This window comes from Rissa tridactyla, chromosome 3, assembly GCF_028500815.1.
Source record: "Rissa tridactyla isolate bRisTri1 chromosome 3, bRisTri1.patW.cur.20221130, whole genome shotgun sequence".
Taxonomy (NCBI): Eukaryota; Metazoa; Chordata; class Aves; order Charadriiformes; family Laridae; genus Rissa; species Rissa tridactyla.
This window is the reverse complement of record NC_071468.1, coordinates 74,257,567-74,274,931: the sequence shown is the minus strand read 5'-3', so window position 1 is coordinate 74,274,931 and position 17,365 is coordinate 74,257,567. Positions and strand designations below refer to the sequence as shown.

General features: G+C 39.8%; 1 protein-coding gene across 4 annotated transcripts in view; it reads right to left on the bottom strand.

The window, feature by feature from the left end:
• Positions 1-1,371: 1,371 nt before the first annotated feature.
• Positions 1,372-17,365, bottom strand: part of HS3ST5 (heparan sulfate-glucosamine 3-sulfotransferase 5) — a 195,501-nt gene continuing 179,507 nt past the window's right edge. For all 4 annotated transcript variants that reach the window (XM_054196733.1, XM_054196734.1, XM_054196732.1 and 1 more), the window contains 2 exons: positions 7,684-7,822; positions 1,372-3,040 (listed from right to left, as the gene is read on the bottom strand). In XM_054196733.1, coding sequence (XP_054052708.1) covers positions 2,110-3,040; positions 7,684-7,790 — 1,038 coding nt within the window. In that variant the 5' untranslated portion in view covers positions 7,791-7,822 and the 3' untranslated portion in view covers positions 1,372-2,109. The remainder of the gene's footprint in view (positions 3,041-7,683; positions 7,823-17,365) is intronic.

Genomic DNA, 17,365 nt, shown 5'->3' with positions numbered 1-17,365 from the left:
TTCGTTGAAAATACACCTCAGCCTTCAGTCATAGTTTGTAGGCGGGACTATATGAAGCCAGTGGGTATCACCCAAAGCCAGCTGGAATCTGCTCACCTGAAGACCGTGCAAATGTTAAATTGGATAAAATCTCCTCTTTGAACACTATTAGGTTAGTTAAATGTCTCGGCCTTTATGGCTGGGTGTGGGCAGGATAAATGGTTCTCACACAGGAAAACAGTGAGTAGTATTGTAGCTACTGCGGAAAATTTCACATATGCTCTACCGTGTTGTGTTGGCAAGGCTCCGAAGCAGCACGAAGAAAGGGCACATTGCTCACAGTGCTAGCACATATGATTAAAGATACAGCAAGACAAGTAGCAATCTCTCACAAGAGATTTAAAAATCACTTATTTAGAAAACTGATGCTTCCAAATCACTGAGCAAGATAAACAGCCCACAGGGAAAACTTGATCTTATTATAATCTGAACTACCAGCTACTCTGCTACCATAGCTTAGAATATTCAGATGTTCTGGTACCTTCCAAAATCTGTGTCCCCATCAATCTTTAGATGTTGGTTTTAAAGTGGTTGGGTCTTTTCTTTCTTTCTTTCTCTCTTTCTCTCTTTCTCTCTTTCTTTCTTTCTTTCTTTCTTTCTTTCTTTCTTTCTTTCTTATTCTAAAAGACATTTTTCAATTGCTTTTATTCTTCTTCTTATGAATCTTTAAGAGCCATACAATATATAAAGCATGAAAATACTCATTTCCTGAACGAATTTCTTGTCACTTACTGAATGGAAAAATGAGCTATATGTTTATACCAGGAATAACAACACTGTGGTTGGTTGGTTGGAGCAGGTGCATATGTTACCAGATAAAAGCAGAGGTATCACAACTGTTTTCCTTGACTTCTGAAACACCACCAGCTTTTGGTGATGAAATCTCTATAACTATTCTTCTAATCTTGTTTGTCTCTCTGTCGTTTTGGTTTTAATAGCGGCTCTGCTTTTCTGATATACCTGGTTACAGTAATCTTTTACAGTCATTCTTTAGCCTCACGGGCTACTGCAACTGAATTAATTCTAGCAAAGTGCTTCAATAGAACAGCAATAATGTTCTTTGAGGTGTGTATTGCACCAGATTCCCAGATGGATGAGTTTTTTAATAAACTCGGCTTCACCACACGTATCAGTTCTCTCAACTGTCTAGAAACCAAGTTTACACGTGCAGCTCTCTCTCACACGTTTGCACATGATTTGCCTGGGCTAAGGGGCCACACTGATGTACATCAAGCAAAGGTGAAAAGTTGTTGCACATATAGGTAATTTTAATCCATTCCGTTTTTAAATACCACAATAAATTTAATTTTCACAATAAATTAAATAGCCATATTCAGTTTACAAAATAGAATTACTTAGTGTGAAACCAGTATTTACAAACATTATACACTATGTACACGATGTTTAGCTTTGTCGACACACAAGCATAGAAGAAAAAATTATTTGACCTTTTTTTGACACATGATTGACATGCTACAAGTGACACTATGGTCCATACAATAAAACAATAGTGCAAACTCACCACAGGAACTCTGTAACGATGTAGTTTGTATGAGATAAGATATTCATTTCAAATAATAAGAAAATAGTACTATCCACTCTCATTGTAAAAATTCAGCGCTGTGTTTAAAGTGTCAGTATTCCTTTAGCAATATACATACCAAATATAGCCTGAAGGTTATGCTTTCTCACAGCTTCACAGACTTTTGACATGAATTTTTATGGCATAAACTGACGTTTTGCTTAGATCGATAAGTATGTCACATAAACACTTCACTAAGCGAGAGGAACACTGACCCTTTTAACGGTGTCTGACTTTATGTCCCTAAATACCTCCTTTCCCTTTATTATTATATCTTAAAAGATGCAACTATGCTGACAGTAAATTTATGTTAGTTACTACTCTGTAGAAAAAATTGATCCCACCGTATATTTGGTCACACACTGCATATGTACACGTATGCATGAAAAAAGTTACTTTGATAGCCGTGTCTATGAAAAGTGCATATTTTAGCAGAGACATTTATTGCATGTCTCAGGTGCAACAGAAAGTGTTGTATGAAGTTTAATTTAGGGCCAGTTAAATGTCCTCCCAGTGATCTGGTAAAATTTTTGATTAAAAGGATGAAAGAACTTGCGCAATTTGGTAATGACAGAGGTATCCACCTCTGGATGGATGCGTCCCTTGCTACCCGCCAGGCACTTGTTAAAGACAATGTTAAATCGCAAGCAGTAAAACCCTCTGGTGGCATTGAAGTATAAATTGTACTGACTTATCCTCGGAGGAAGATTTAGGAACTTCTCGACCAGCTGCAGTTCTGGCAGTGGTTCTGTGATGAGCCGGTCTCCGTCCACGATATGAAACTGCTCGACTGGGAAGTATTTTAACCATCTCTCCAGATGTTTTGTGTAGATGCTGGTTCTCACCGCCTTATACTTAGTGTTCACTTCGCAGGTATTAGGATCAATAGCCAGCTTCTCAAATTTGTAATAAGTTTTGTTCTTTCTTTCCTTACCTTCCAGCACCTGAGTGTAATCAGAAATAGCTCTTGTGGTAGGTTCCCTGACAATGATCAATAATTTGATAGATGAGTTCATTTTGTAAATCCTTTCAGGTACTTCCTCGGTGATAAAATACGCAGGGCTTTTCTCTATTGTTATTTGATGAGGGTAAGAAAAAGGCATTTTTTTCCGGTACCACTCAATCCCCTTGGCATAGTTCTCATCATTGTCAAAGAAGTGAATCTCTTGAGAAGCTTTGACCACTGCGGGGTGAAGGTTCAGCATCTCCAGCAGTGCTCGGGTGCCTCCTTTCCGCACCCCAATGATAATGGCCTTGGGAAGCTGCTGAACCAGGTTGTGCAGTCGTATTTGCTCCTTGGTGGCATTGCCCTTTCGGAACTCGTGGAGCAACCCTCGCTTGAACTGCAGAGCTCGCAGCTGGATTTCGTCCTGGCCGCGGGGTCCAAATCGACCATCGATGGGGCAGAGGGGCTGCAGTCTGCAAGCAAAATAAGAGGTATTGGTAAAAAAAAAAGGTATCTCTTAAGGCAGGTTTTTTGTATAAGGCAGTCCTGCTCATGGAAACCTTTCACAATGTGGTGTGATGCACGCATCTTTCAACTTGTATCTCATTCTGCCAGTGATTAAATTGTTTGCAAATAGTTTGATTATTTATTCTAGTATTTTGCTATGATTTTGCTGAGTAACTCCCGACTCCACTCTTCTGCTCTTTTCAAGCATAGGCACTACGATTACTGTTCTTGGGGCTTCTTGAACCTTGCCTCACCTACCACTTTGCTGATTACTTTGTGATTGCTTTGGCAGTTTCTAAAACATTCTAAGATGAATTTTATTTGGTCATTTTGATCTGAAAATACAGTTCATTTAAGTCATCTCTTTCCAACACTTTTCCTGTTCTAGCCTGAATTATTTCCTGTGCTTCTCATTGTGTTGACTTTATTAGCTGCTGATCCAGAATTGGCCTTTTTAGTGAAGAGGGGCAAAAGGGGTGAAAAACAGCTTTCTAGGCATCACCTTTCAGTTTTTTCCCTCCTCTTTAGAAGTTGTCTGGTGTTTTCCCTGGAACAGAATCAGAAAGACCAAGGTTCTGAATCAGGCGTGATTATTATAGAAAGAACGGCAAGAAAAGTTTTTAAAAATGCATTTATCGCATTGTTACATCAATGATTTTCTTATCATCACTTATGTGTCCTCCCACTGAACCTCATTTTGCGCCTTACTGTTTCTTCTTTCCTCCCTGCATTTTTGTACTATTATTTTCTATTCACCAGCAATTATTTCACCTATTTTCCACTTTTCTAATGCTTCCTTCTGGTATTTGATGTCACTGAATGCAAGAAATGATTCAGTAAGAAAAATGTTAAAATTTCGCTACTACAGAACCTTGAGTAAGCTCTCACCTCCACTTCTAAATCAGCGCTTTGGTCATTATGCAGGCCAATATTGCACTGAAAATGAAATTGGTGTGGAGAGAGAGCTTCCAAAGTCCTACAGAAAAAAATATTATTAAAAATTTTGCGGAGGCATGCTCTCCAAAATTAAGGATATGTAAGGAACAAAGGTTGCCTAGGCAATTTTAATATGAGCTTGCTGTGCATATATATTATGATACGTTTTTTTAAATTACATGGCCACATGCTATTATTTTTCACAGGACCCCTGCCTCAGCCACTATACCAGATGGGCAATGCTCATTAATAGCTGCTTAGGTATTCAGTATTTATGCTGGTTTCTCAGCATGTGGCCCCTCACTCATTTACTGTATATTATTCAAAACCTGCTTTCAGGACAGAATTAATTATTTCTTTATGGCTTTTCCATCCATCACTGCTTGTTGGGGTCTCTAATTTGACACCAATGCTAGGACAATGGATGGTTGGGACAAAGTAAGTTTGATCCCCCTGGCTGACCTGCTAGCTGTTTCCTTGATTATCCAGATGCTGAGAGATATAGCCTGTCCAGGCAGAGCTGAAGAAACAACCCAGATGACATTGCTGGGTTCACACGAGCTCTAGCGAAATCCTGCAGGCTAATTAGAAAGTGTGATGAAAAGTGAGTTCCTGTTGTTATTTCTTCTCTCAAGTTTCCAGCCTCTTCTTTTCTATTGCTGTCTGCCATATACTGCGTAAGAGCCTGACTCGGTCGCAGAGACTGAAGCATTGCAACATTGATGCAACCTGCCAATAAAAAACCCCAACAAAACAAGCGGAAAGCAGTGTCTTGACTCGACAGCGGTACGACTTGGTCAGCCTGTGGTGTGCCTGGTAAGACAGTCTCTCTGCAGCAGCGAGGCGGCAGTTAAAAGCGTAAGAAACAGAAGCCGCAATTGATATCTCTCTTCTTCTCTTCCCTCTCCTTCTGTGTATTTGTTATTTGTTTTCAAGCAAAAAGGATGCCACAACAGCAGTTCCAGACCCATCGCGACTAATTTTATCTCTTTTGCTCAAAAAGACAGTTAGCACTGCCTTCAGTGTAACACAACAGCTTGTCAAACAGGGTGGTTTCCTTTAAAAGTAAATAAATACTCAAGATATCCTCAAGCCTAAGGGAGAAGATTGGGTGTTGGTAAAAGTCCTTCCTCAACACTTCATTTCAGTTTTTTTACTCTGTCCCCTTTCTTCTCCTCTCTCTAAACAATAAAAAATATCCTTTAAAAGGTCTTGGCAGTGGTGGCGTTAAGCAGGCCATCGGATCTTGGTGGTTGAATCCCCAGATGTAACTATTTACTGTTATATCACAACATGTTAATATTTTTGATTTGCTGAGTCATGTTGTCCATTAAAATAGCAGTCCTTTGTAAAGAAAGAGTATATGGCATTTATTATATCACTGAAGTTGCTCTCCCAAAACAGGCAATTTCTCAAACCGCTACAGTAAAACTCCACAAATACTCTTCTTGTGAAAACCACCATAGAGCGTTTTGTCTCAGGGAACTATATTTTTGACTAATTTCAAATCAGCTAAAGTATGTCTGGGCAATCCTAAGGACAAATAGCAGTGCTCTCTCTCCTGATCCAGAATACTTGCGAATTGGCTTCTAAGGTAGGTGTCAAGGTGGCAAAACATTATGGGCATTTATCGCATCGTTACATCAATGATTTTTCTTATCATCACTTAAGTATCCTCCCACTGAACCTGGTTCCAGCAGGAGAGTTTCAGAGCATTGAAATCAGGGGCAGAGGCTCCCCATGCTGCCAACGAGACACTCAGGCAACTCCAGATCCTCTCAAAATCTCCAGGCACAGAATCTGTTCGAGCTTCCACATGCGAAGCAGGTCCATGCGCTCAGGATCTGAAGGATGTTGGCCTCCCCTGGAAGGAAGTGCTCAGCTCATCTGACTTTATGACTCAATGAATCAGATAAACTAGCGGTGATTTCCCTTCGGGCCTAAGAAAACTCAAAACATTCCCGTTGAAGAGCCTAATCTGATGCTATTAAATGTGGGCCGTCCCCAGCTCTCCTATTCAAATTGGATCAGCATAAATTAAGCATAAATGAATCTGGATTTCTTCCTGAACAATTAGTTATTCCAAGTCTATTGAAGCCACTCAGTGTCCTTTTACTGACAAATTCAACAAGTTTGGATTGTGCTGTACTGCTAAGGCAGAATTCATCTGTCTCATGCTTTCTAGTGCTTCTTTCTCTCTCTTTTTCATAACAATTCCAAATAAAGGGCTGCTTTTTAACATTGTGATATTTTTCACACTGGGTAACGCAAGAGAATGAAACTGAATTTTACTGCCACTGGCAACGTTATATATGAAACTGGTGGAATTCACTGCCGCAGGAGGTCAGTGAGTCAAATACTGTGGCCAGGTTATTTTATAGCCATCAGTAAATTCTGTAGATGTGCAAGCATAGATAATAGCATAAGGTTAATTAGATTTCATGCCTCTGAGCATAAAATATACTGTTGCAGAGACCAGTAAGGAATTTTGCCTCCATTTACAGAATCACCGTAGTCTTAGTGAAGTTTTCATCTGAAGCATCAGAGATGCTTTGACCACCATGGGAAAGAAGATATAAATTCTGGGGCTTAATTTGCAACGCACTTGGTCCTAATTGAGTACATGATCCCCCTCTTCTTCTGGAGTGGATTTAGGTGAAGAAGGCACCACGTGACCTCAGATGGAGCTCAACATTACCTAGCAATGGACACTAGGTATCTCTGTTTTCAATTTACTTTCCATGCACTGCGTATTCACACAGCATTGTGTCACAGTTTTGAACTCAACTAATATTTTCTGTCATTTAAAAGAGCACTGGCAAGCTGTCTACCAGCTTCTGGAAATCTCAAAGTCTTGCTTCACTCATTCTTTCGAAACAGCTTTTTTTCTTAACCCTCTCTTTGTGTAGCCCCTACTAGGGCAATCCTAGGCCGTTTTGAAGATGACAGAAACAGCAGTGTCAGTGCAGGTAGCGCTAGTGTTGCACTGTCAAAAATCAGTCAAAACTCAGCCTGGTCAAAAGTGCCAAATACTCTGATTTCCTCTGCTGGATTTGCTACTGTTCTTCGGGAAATCACTTGCAGAGAAAACCCACTTATTTAGCACATTCAACTCCAGAAAATACTGGCTAATTAGCATAGTTAAAATTCTCAAACCCTGAAGCAGTCTTTCAAGTGAAATGGTATTCAAAACTTGACGAGCTACTCTGCAGGCTCATACTTAATTTTAACTATCACTGTAGCACATTAATTGCTTGCTCATAAATTTAGAAAGATGATATATAAATACATCATAACTGTTTTGCTGAAACTAGAGGTCACCACACAGATGCACACAGACAAAAATGAGCTACTGTAATGACATTTTTACTGGGCGCTGGTTTATTTCTTCTCTGAAAACAAGTGCCAATGTGCTTAGAATACAAATGGACAGGCAGAAAGACTTTGACGGGGATGACCCGCGACTCTGTTTTCCTACTCTCTTCTCCAAAGGGGAGAAAAGGACAATGAAAACCAGTACTAGAATAAACAGTCTTTTTGTCTTCCTATACATGATTAGACACTAAAAAAAAAAGGGAAAAAAAAACCCAAGAAAGAAATCAGACCCTTTAAGCAAAACCCGAGACAATGTGAGCCCATTTTTAATGAAGAGAGCAGTTACTTAATGACTTACCTATCCAAGCTCCCAACTCTGGCAACTAGATATAGGAGACTTCCAATAGCAAGGCTGCCTAGTACAAAGAGCTTCTGTCTCAGCAACGCCTGCTGTTTGAATAGCATGGCCCTCCATCAATCTTCAGGACTTCTTCAGTCTGCAGAGACAAGAGCACATAAAACACTCATCAGAAAGCTATGTGCAAGGTAATGTTTAATCGGTTGTTGCAAGTAATCAAGCCACACTTGCAAAATCTTTTCAAACTGCAAAATAAGTAGTTAAAACTTTTTTGTTTGCTACTGTTTTTCTGTCCCACATGGTAACACCAGGCAATGTATTCGGGCCAGGGTGATAATCCTGGAAGTCAATAGTTCAGTTTCATCCACCATTTACTAGAGCTGTTTGATAGCCATACTGTGGGTCTTGACTGTGTAGAGGCTTGTATTGTAATAGGATCTCTTGTTAGGTAAATATGTTTAGACTTTAAGCCCTTCAAAAGCAGCCTGGGCTAGATTTCAACAGAGATTTAAATGTTTTGCTGCCAAGTGAGGCATCAGTAACCAGGCGTTAGGCTTGCAGATCCTCTGCACACAGTGTATGGGGGCACATTTACTGTCTCTCTCCTATTATTAGAGTGTAATCTGGAGAGAAATCTAAACCACTGTACTTCCTGATCTGTGACAGCTAGCTCCTAATGACAGACCTGAGAAACATAGCTGGGATGGGCACAATGACAATTTTTCGACACGAGCTCATCCTGTCAGCTCTCCCTGGGTAGGCATTAGCTTGGGCTCTACAGAAAAACCCTTAACCACCTCATCTGCTTGACACCAGCCTTGGCTGTCGTCTCAAGACCTTATGGGACACAAACTGGAGTCCTTGAACTGAGCATGCCCATATCCCCAGATTTCAGCAACATCGAAGCATAGACTTAAATTTCCTTCCCTGATGTGCACCAGGCACCATCTAAAGCCCACAAATGAGCTTTGCTTCAAATACTTTAAGTAAAGAGGCAAGCTCGAGTCAAACAATGTGACCTCGTGCCAAGAAGATTGAACCAGAATTACCAGGAGGTCCCTAGGTATGGTAGAAGGAAATGCTGAGTAAAACTATTTGTCTTTAGCCTGACTCTTCCCTGGACATTAGGTTTCTGTTCAAGACTGCAGACCTAATGCCTTCTTACAAGAACTGAGGAGAAAGCTCAGTCCCTCCTTTCAGAGCACAGACAAAGATGACATAGTTTTTCACTCTGTACCAATCCTAGGCTTTCTTATATATACGCAGGAGACTAAAGTTCAAATCCTCTCACTGGCTCAGGGGATGTAAAGACATATTGTCTACCTAGCAAATGAATGCTTTAATCACCAAATTGATCCTCCTGATGTAAAAACCCACAAATATAAACTGGACTCAGCTGAACTACTCATCCATATTCTCACTCCCTCGACCAGGGATTGCTTAATGTATTTGGGAATAGTTTCAACCCAAACTGCTTTTTTTCCTATTTCAACTGGACTTACTTAGAACAATTTTTGACGTCAAGTTTCTTATGTTTTACTACCAGTAAAGCTCCTTTTGCAGCTCACTTTGTTCTTTTCCAGCTCTAGAACTTGCATCAAGCAAGACTATGATAGATTATTTTAAGCATATAACTATATACAGAAACAGAATGGGTAATAGCAGTGCAATGTTTGACTGGACACTGTTAAATAGAGCCTGCAAATATTTCTTTGTCCTGCACCTACTGTTAAATTTTTGGCCCAGAAAGCTCTCACGAGACTCCAGGATACAGTTTGGGGGCTACTGCAAGCCAGGGACCATTCCCAAAAGACAGCATGCATGCAGCCTGCCGGCCTTAGCGCTGGCTGAGTTTCATGGTGTGGATGCAGGTCACTCCATACTGGTTGTCTTCAAGAGTGGTAGAATAGTCATCCCCAAGCACATTTATTTTATTGCTATGTAGAAAGCCTGTGTAAGACCAGCCCATCATCTCTTGATAAGGGCCATGCAATATTGAATCTCTGATCTCTGTGTTAGACTGAGTCTCTAACACACTTCTGGTGTCCTAATAATAATAGTAACTCTTTATACAGCCAGGTCGTAGTTCAGGATAACCTCTCATACAGGATAACCTATCGTAAAGAATATATTGCTTTTTACATAGATAAAAGTAACTCTAAAATAAGAATTCTTTGATAAGTTCCTTATTGCAACAAGAATCTTACAAAACACAGAGTAAAAGGAGTTTGCAATGTAAATACAGAGACAGAAGAAGCATTATCATCCTTTAAAAAATAAATGAGGAGCAAGGGTACAGAGAGATTAAGTGATTTGCTCAAGGTCACAGAGAAAACCTGCATCACCAATAGGATTCAGTGTAAAATGTCTGAATTCTTGTCTAGTGCCTTAACTACATGATAAACTTTTGCCTTTTTTGTAGTGTACTTTTTCTTAACATTGAAAAATAAACATAAAAATGACATATAAGTGAGGAATTCTAGACATTCAGCAAGGCAGAACACCCACAGCTGAAGCTTAATTATTAAGCAAAATGCACAGATACTGGATGTCTATGTTGTATATGCTACTGCTAATTACTCTTTTAAATAAGTTATTTAATTAAAAAAGAGAAAAGAGAAGGACATGATGATGATGATAGCAAATGTTCATATGTTTCCAGCTTTAAATCCTTCAGTGCTGCTCTTTCTAAATAAAAGTATCACTTCAGCATTACAACATTTCATCCTGAACGTCGTCTCTCAGAAGACATACATATATAGCCCTCTGTACATGAAATTGAAGTTCTGTCTGCATGTTATCCCTTATACAGGCCCTTGCAACCCAGTTAAGTCCTACCTGCAGGCCTCACTAAGGCTATGGAGGTCATCAGGCCATAATGACATCAAATTAAAGACAAGCTGTTTACCAAAATAGATTCCACAAGGTCTCATGACTGCAATATTCATATTTGCAATAAGATTCAATGCGAAAAAACCAAACAAACCTGATCAACCAACCAACCAACCAACCAACCAACCAAAAAAACCCCAAACCAGTTCCCTTTGCTCTGTGTCTTTATGTACCCAAGTACAGAAAACTTTTCCACAGAATGACAAGTCCTAAACACCCACTAGAAATGCAAACATAACTTTATTTATTTGCTTGTTTCATTTTTGCTATCACTTTAGGCATCTAATTTAAAATCCATGGAAGGAGTTTTATTCCAGAGAGGCTGTGACCTCTATAATACTATTCTCAGATGTTAGGTTTTTTCATGAAAATAAACGTAGAGAAATAATATCTCAGCTTAAGTAATGGCTTGCAATGGATGTACTGAGGTCGCTCTATGTGACAGAAGAGAGGACTGAAGAAACACTTCTATTTAAGCCACGGAGTTAATACAACCAGAATGTGATTAAAGTGAAGGTCCCTAAGGCAGAAATGTTGCTGGAGACTAACATGGCAACACCTAAATGAAATGGAAAGAAGAAATGAAAAGGAAGAAATGAAAATTCTCGTACACGTTATAAGCTGCACAAAGTTTTCTATAAGGCACGCATACTTTTAAACTTGACAAGAAGCCGGAAGGCAAGATAAAATGTAATCCAAAGTGACAAGATTTTAGCACTTATTTGAGGCAAATAAGGGTGTTTTTTTAAAAAAATGTTGCTCTCTGTTAGGGACGACAGCTGAACTGGCACACAAACTACTGACCGGTAGAGGGAAGCTTGCGAAAGCTGCAGGCAGAACTAAAACGGTCGCTGGATGCTGAATGTGGAACCTTCTACCAAAAGAGATGACAGTATACTGTTGTACATCTCCAGCAGGCTTACGTCAGAAGTATCTATCTTTAACAATCTAGTTAAATACACATATGAAGAAAATCCTTTCCTGGATATCGATGCATAAAGAACAACACAAACAATTCACAATGTGGAATGCGTAATTTCCAGAAATGAAAGCGTGTGCAACATGGCGTAGAGAAAAAAGTGTAATGTGCGTTGTGACTTCAGATGCACAACTGATCTAACTCATTAGATTGACATGGTAAAGTTAAATAAAGAAGCTTCATTTAGCACTAGGAAGTAGCTTTATCAGTTTATAGGTGTGAATGCTTCAACCAACCCCATTTCCCATATTCCCATCCCTGTTGGTGAGAGGACTGGGGTTATTGAGCGAATTGCCAAGAGAAGACAGTATAACATAACATAACATATAATGATATACAAATTAAAAACATATATAACATAACATATAATGATGATACAAATTAAAAACTAGATGGACTGTTCCTGACAAGATGAAGTGATCATAGATAAAGGAAGATATTGCATGTGGTGGCCAAATAATGTGAATTTCTGGTAAACTCTTGTAAAAGTTAGCTTTAGTTTCAAGTTAGGTCAAAGTAAAATAAGTAGAATAAAACAGAAAAAAAACATACCAATAATGACAGTATTACTGATAAAAGTGTGAATTTGGTAACACTGCAAATGGTGCAGAAGCACTGAAAACAGAAGCTGTTGCTATGATCACCTATTCCAATTAAACAGACAATGAGATAAGAAGGTTGCCAGGAACTTGTTTGAAAATGAGCAGAGGGAAATTTTTGGACACATGGAACAGAGATGAGAAGATGCTACTGGTAAATTAATAGCATGTGGTTGATTATGGCGAGAAGCGTAAGAAAGGAAGGCAACATATAATCCTTTGGTAAACAGACTGAAGAGACCCAGTCTTGATGGAGTGCTGTGATTAATCAAAGTGAAGTACAAACCACAGGCAAATGTGCACAAAGGAGGCTGGAAAAAATAAAAAAATAGGAGGTGGTTTTTTTAGTTGGATTTATCAATTGGTTGGCATAGATTTTTTTGATTTTGCACACCAGCAGGGGTCAGCTGTTGACCAACAAATATTTTTCTTCACACTGTGAAAAGATCTTTGAGTTTGTGTGGGATTTAAATACAATGACTGAGAAAACAAGTCAGGGAACTGATCACTTGGCATGTTTCCATTTCTCTTGATTTTCCATTATGTTTCTTGAACATTAACTACAGCTTCTTGCATTTGTCACTGTGAGCAAAATTCATACAAATCAAGCACTTAGATTTTTTTCTAGGGTGGAAAACCACACGGCGTTTGGGAAAGGAAGGTATTTATCTCTCAAATTGTGTGCATCAGCTCATCAGCTCATGATCTTCTTCATGGTCTGTCTGGAATAGCTGGTCGTGCTCCTGCTCTTTCTTTAGCCTCCTCCAGGTCCTCCCCTTCCCCTTGTGCTATCTCACCACCGATGAAGGTCTAGGCTAGTGGCAAGGAAAAGATACAATCCCACTGTACTTTTTCCCCAGTACCATTCGCTTCAGTGCTTTAATTACAACAGCGCTACTGCACCATGTGGGCTGTATTAAAGAGCTAGAATAATCATGATAAAGCAGAACATGATTCTTCATTAGGAAGAGGATTTTTCATTCCTAATAGTGCTGAATAGCATAAGAGCAGACAAAACTCTTCCCCTTTTAGACACAGTGAAATGAAATGGATAATGGGAACTGAAAGCTTTGAAAATATCATTTTTCTGAAGGAACTGCAAAGTGCTGAGCCCACAGAAATGGAATTTGGATTTAATTTTTTCGTTTAATTTTCCATAATGGTTCATATTTTCAATATAAAAAAGAATTTTAATTCAAATATGTAATTACAGTGTTTCAATTTTTTTCTTGCTAGCTTAAGAACGAAATGAGATGAAATAAGATTAATGCACACTTGCTCAGTTCAGGATGTGAAGGAAGAAAAGAAGGAAATACTTTCACAACATGGAACAAGTTCACAGATTCAGGTAAATGTCTCTGTGTACAAAACATGTCCTTTCCTCCTCGTGACTCATATTGACTGAAAGAGTGGAGAATAAAATATCAGCAAAGCTGACAGAAAACAGTAAATGATGCAGATAAACTCCGGCATAAAGATTCCCTATAATTTTATGCCACAGCCGTGAGAATAACTTAAAAATACCTTTTTTTGTCTGCTATTGTAGAGTTTTGACATTTAGGACTGCCTTTAAGCTGCCCTTGAAGACAGTCATTTGTGTAAAGAAGTGGTAAGAAGCTTTCTTCAGAAAGGCTGCTTTACTCTGGGAGACAGTCCATAAAATCAGCATCTGTATGTGGATACTAGATAAGAAAATACATGTTCCTTTCACAAAAGTTAGCACACTGTCAGTGCTGAAAGAACATTTGTGATTCATAATCCCAAACCCATCAGGGGTGGCTTGGGTGGTACACCCAGATATCTGGGTTCTCTCAAGCCTATAGAGAGTGGTAATGGCTATTTATTTAGTCCACTGCCCACAGGACATTTAAGTCCAGACGTCCTCAAGACTCATCTATCCATAGTTTTACTATCTCTAGATATCACTGTGCCAAGTGACAACAGTACAGAAGGCCATAACCAGCTCTTTATCACATTCCTTTCTCAGCCTGACCCTGGGAGGTTTTTTTGCATTTTACTGAAAGACATTGAGCAAGATGGTGTTGGGAAGAGAGAAACAACTCCAAAGCTCGCTGTTGCCTTTGCTGTGCCCTGTGCCAAACAGATCTGCTGCCAGATTGTCAGAGTAGTTAGGAATCTCAGACGCTTTGATGCCCTTGAGGTCTCAGACACATCTGCTTAGGAAAACTGCCTTATTGCATCTGAGCCGGCGAGGCAGGCGGCCGCGTTCTGCTGAATGATGACGAGGTTGCCATGATCCACGATTAGCTACAATGCTCCAGGAACACTTCCAAGCGCATAGATCTTAATAGGACTTCATTAGTCCAAAATACAGATGCCTGTCTCCTTGCCAGCATCCCGAGTAAATTACCCTGCACTGCTCTTCATAGAGCACGAGATTAATCTGATAGGGTTGGCCCTTTTCTTTGAATTAATGGTGTTTCCCCAGCTACTTCCCTCCTTTTCTTCTGAAATGATCACCTTACTTGTCTGCTCCATTTCTCAGGAACGGTGGAGCTGACGACGACACTAAGACAGAAAACCTGTGGACCTGCAATTCTGAGTGCAGAAAGTTTATAATAGCTACTAATTTCACAGTCTTCAAAAGAGAACACCAGCCTCCTTTCTTCCAGCTGGCATTACAACAGCTGCAACCAAAAATAGCAATCAAAAAGGAAAAAGGAGGTTGAGGAGCAAAATGCAGCGAAATGGAAGAGGTGAGGAATGACTGCAAACATGAAAAAAGAAATCGTAAATGGAGGCCAATATCAGTGTCACAGTAAGAGTAAGCAGTTTGTTTTTCAGTTCTGGGAAAGACTTAAAGAAGAAGATAATGAATCCCCAGAGAGAAAGGTAAACAGGTAGATATCTAGAGCTTTTTTCTTCTGTCCGTCCTTCAGGCTACATAATTTAGAGTCATGAACAGTTTACTGCATTGAGTGGGATATGAAGAAGGCAGAGAGGTATTACTTAATACGTTTCAGCATTAAATAAAATCGCATCTTTTCACATACTTGAAGTTTAAAAAGTTCTCTTCTACTACTTCAAGTCATGCTTGCAGACTATTGCTCCTTTTTTTTCCCCTGGAAAAAGTTGTGCTTTCACAAATAATTTCATACCTGAAACAAGACAAATGAAAGACTGGTTGAAAGTTCTTTAATTAACTAAAACCTGACAGAAAATTTAAGTTAATTCCCTTCTTAGCTATTATGGTGGCAAAATCTAGATACCCTTCTGCAGGCCATACAGCTCTGTTTTCTCTGACTTTCCTTTAAAAAAGCAGCAAAACTGACTTAAATGCAAAACATTATTAGGACTGAAAAGCATTCATGGTAAAACTAACAGCAAAAACTTAACCAAGCTGCAAATATATTTTGCTGGTACACTGCATTTACAGTAAAAAATGCTTGAGTAGATTTTCCTCATGGCTCTTAACTCCCCAGTGAGAAAGAATTCCAACGTAGGAGGTAAGACACCCATCCAGCTCTCTGCGCATATATGGGCATGTTATAAAAAAATAACTTGTGTGCGTCTGAACATTTTTTTGCAGCCTAATCTTAGTCCTTGCTCCTGAGGCCAGATACGCTGCCTTAGCTACGCGGCTGCCAGCTCCCATGCTACGTGTGCTGCAGTAATAACCTACCGCCTGCACAGCTGTGTCTTGCTCTGGCTGCTAAACTGGAGTACACAGCAGTGATAAAGGTAATTTTCCCTACTATTGATGCAAATGACCAGGTGCAGTGAGATGATATTGCAAAATACTGCAAGATGACTAAATACGATAACGTCTTCTTGTGATCCTGTGCTCCTTCAGCTTCTGTGACTCTGTGACCTGTTTCTTATGCAGCTTCAGCTTCTTCTGAGTGTCTTGTAGAGCAGGCAGTTTGCTCTTTCCCACCTGCATATCTTTAGGTATATCACTTGCTCATCTCTTTTCTCTTGTACAAACTCATATTCTGGACTTCCCCATTACTGATGAATAGACATCACACTGTCTAATATGGAGCACCTACATTCGTTCTGGATTGGTAGCATCTCTTGTCTTTTCCTTTGTACCTTAATCTGAGGCATATTCAGCTCAGACCTCTGTCCAAAACCTCATACGCAGGCTAAATTTCATATCTCCTTTCTGCAGAAATGTCCTACACATATAGTCTATTACATAGCTATATATCTAAAATTTTCCCATGGTTTCCCTTCACCATTTTATCTTAACTACTGCAGTGGTCTTTCCTCAGGCCTTGACCTTTGTAACTGTGCTCCGTTCACATCCATTCTGAACAGCGCTGCAAAGAGCAATCTTCTAGCCCATCTCTCTGACCACACCACATCTGTCTAGACACCCTTTTATTGTCTTCCGACTTTTTCTATCATGCCTTTCTGTATATTTCCATGTCTGAGGGAACAAGGAGAAGGGGAGTTCAAAAACTTGACCCCAAAGACCACTCAGTTATTTTTCAGAATGCAAAGTCCAGGTGCTTCCCATGTAAGTCCTGGCCACAACACTTCTCTAAGTAGTGCTATCTATTTTAAGGTGGAAATCTAAGTGAAAATATCAATGCCAGTTTAAGCAGGGACTTGTTACTATGCCTCTATGAGAGAGAGACCTATTAACAGTTTTGTCTGAAAATAAGAGTGCTGTGATGTTCTCCTGCGCATATGTTTTAAAGGCCAATAACACACTGTTATACTGGCCCAAGTGACAGTTCACAGCCCCAGTCTGGGTGGAAAAAACAGGGGAAACAAGGAGAGACAGCTCACATCTGCAGCAGCCAGGTGTCACGGAGCTACACGGTGCCGGAGACTTCCCCATAAATGAGCTCTCTGCTCGTTAAGCAGTGCTGCTTCCCTTGCACAGCCCATTCATCTTCTTCCCATTGGGCAGTGTGAGCTGTAGAACTAACTGCTGTCTTGAGGCTGCATTCCATCACTTACATGTAGATGCCCTGGCCAATATGCCTGCTCCATGGTTTTAAGTTAAAAAAAAAACCAAACCACATAAAAAGTCAACCAAAACCTCTTTGCACATGCTTTACTGGTGGGTCTCTGAGGCAAGAAAGATGCCATCAGAGAGGTATGTGCTTCTGATCCTCGCTGGCAGTCACACCTGAAAAATTCCAGAAGGGATGTTCCTCTGCTGGCATGAGGTGCCTTCTCTCTCTGTCTTTTTAGAGCAACTTTTTAGAGAATACTTTTCAGTGTACTATTCACG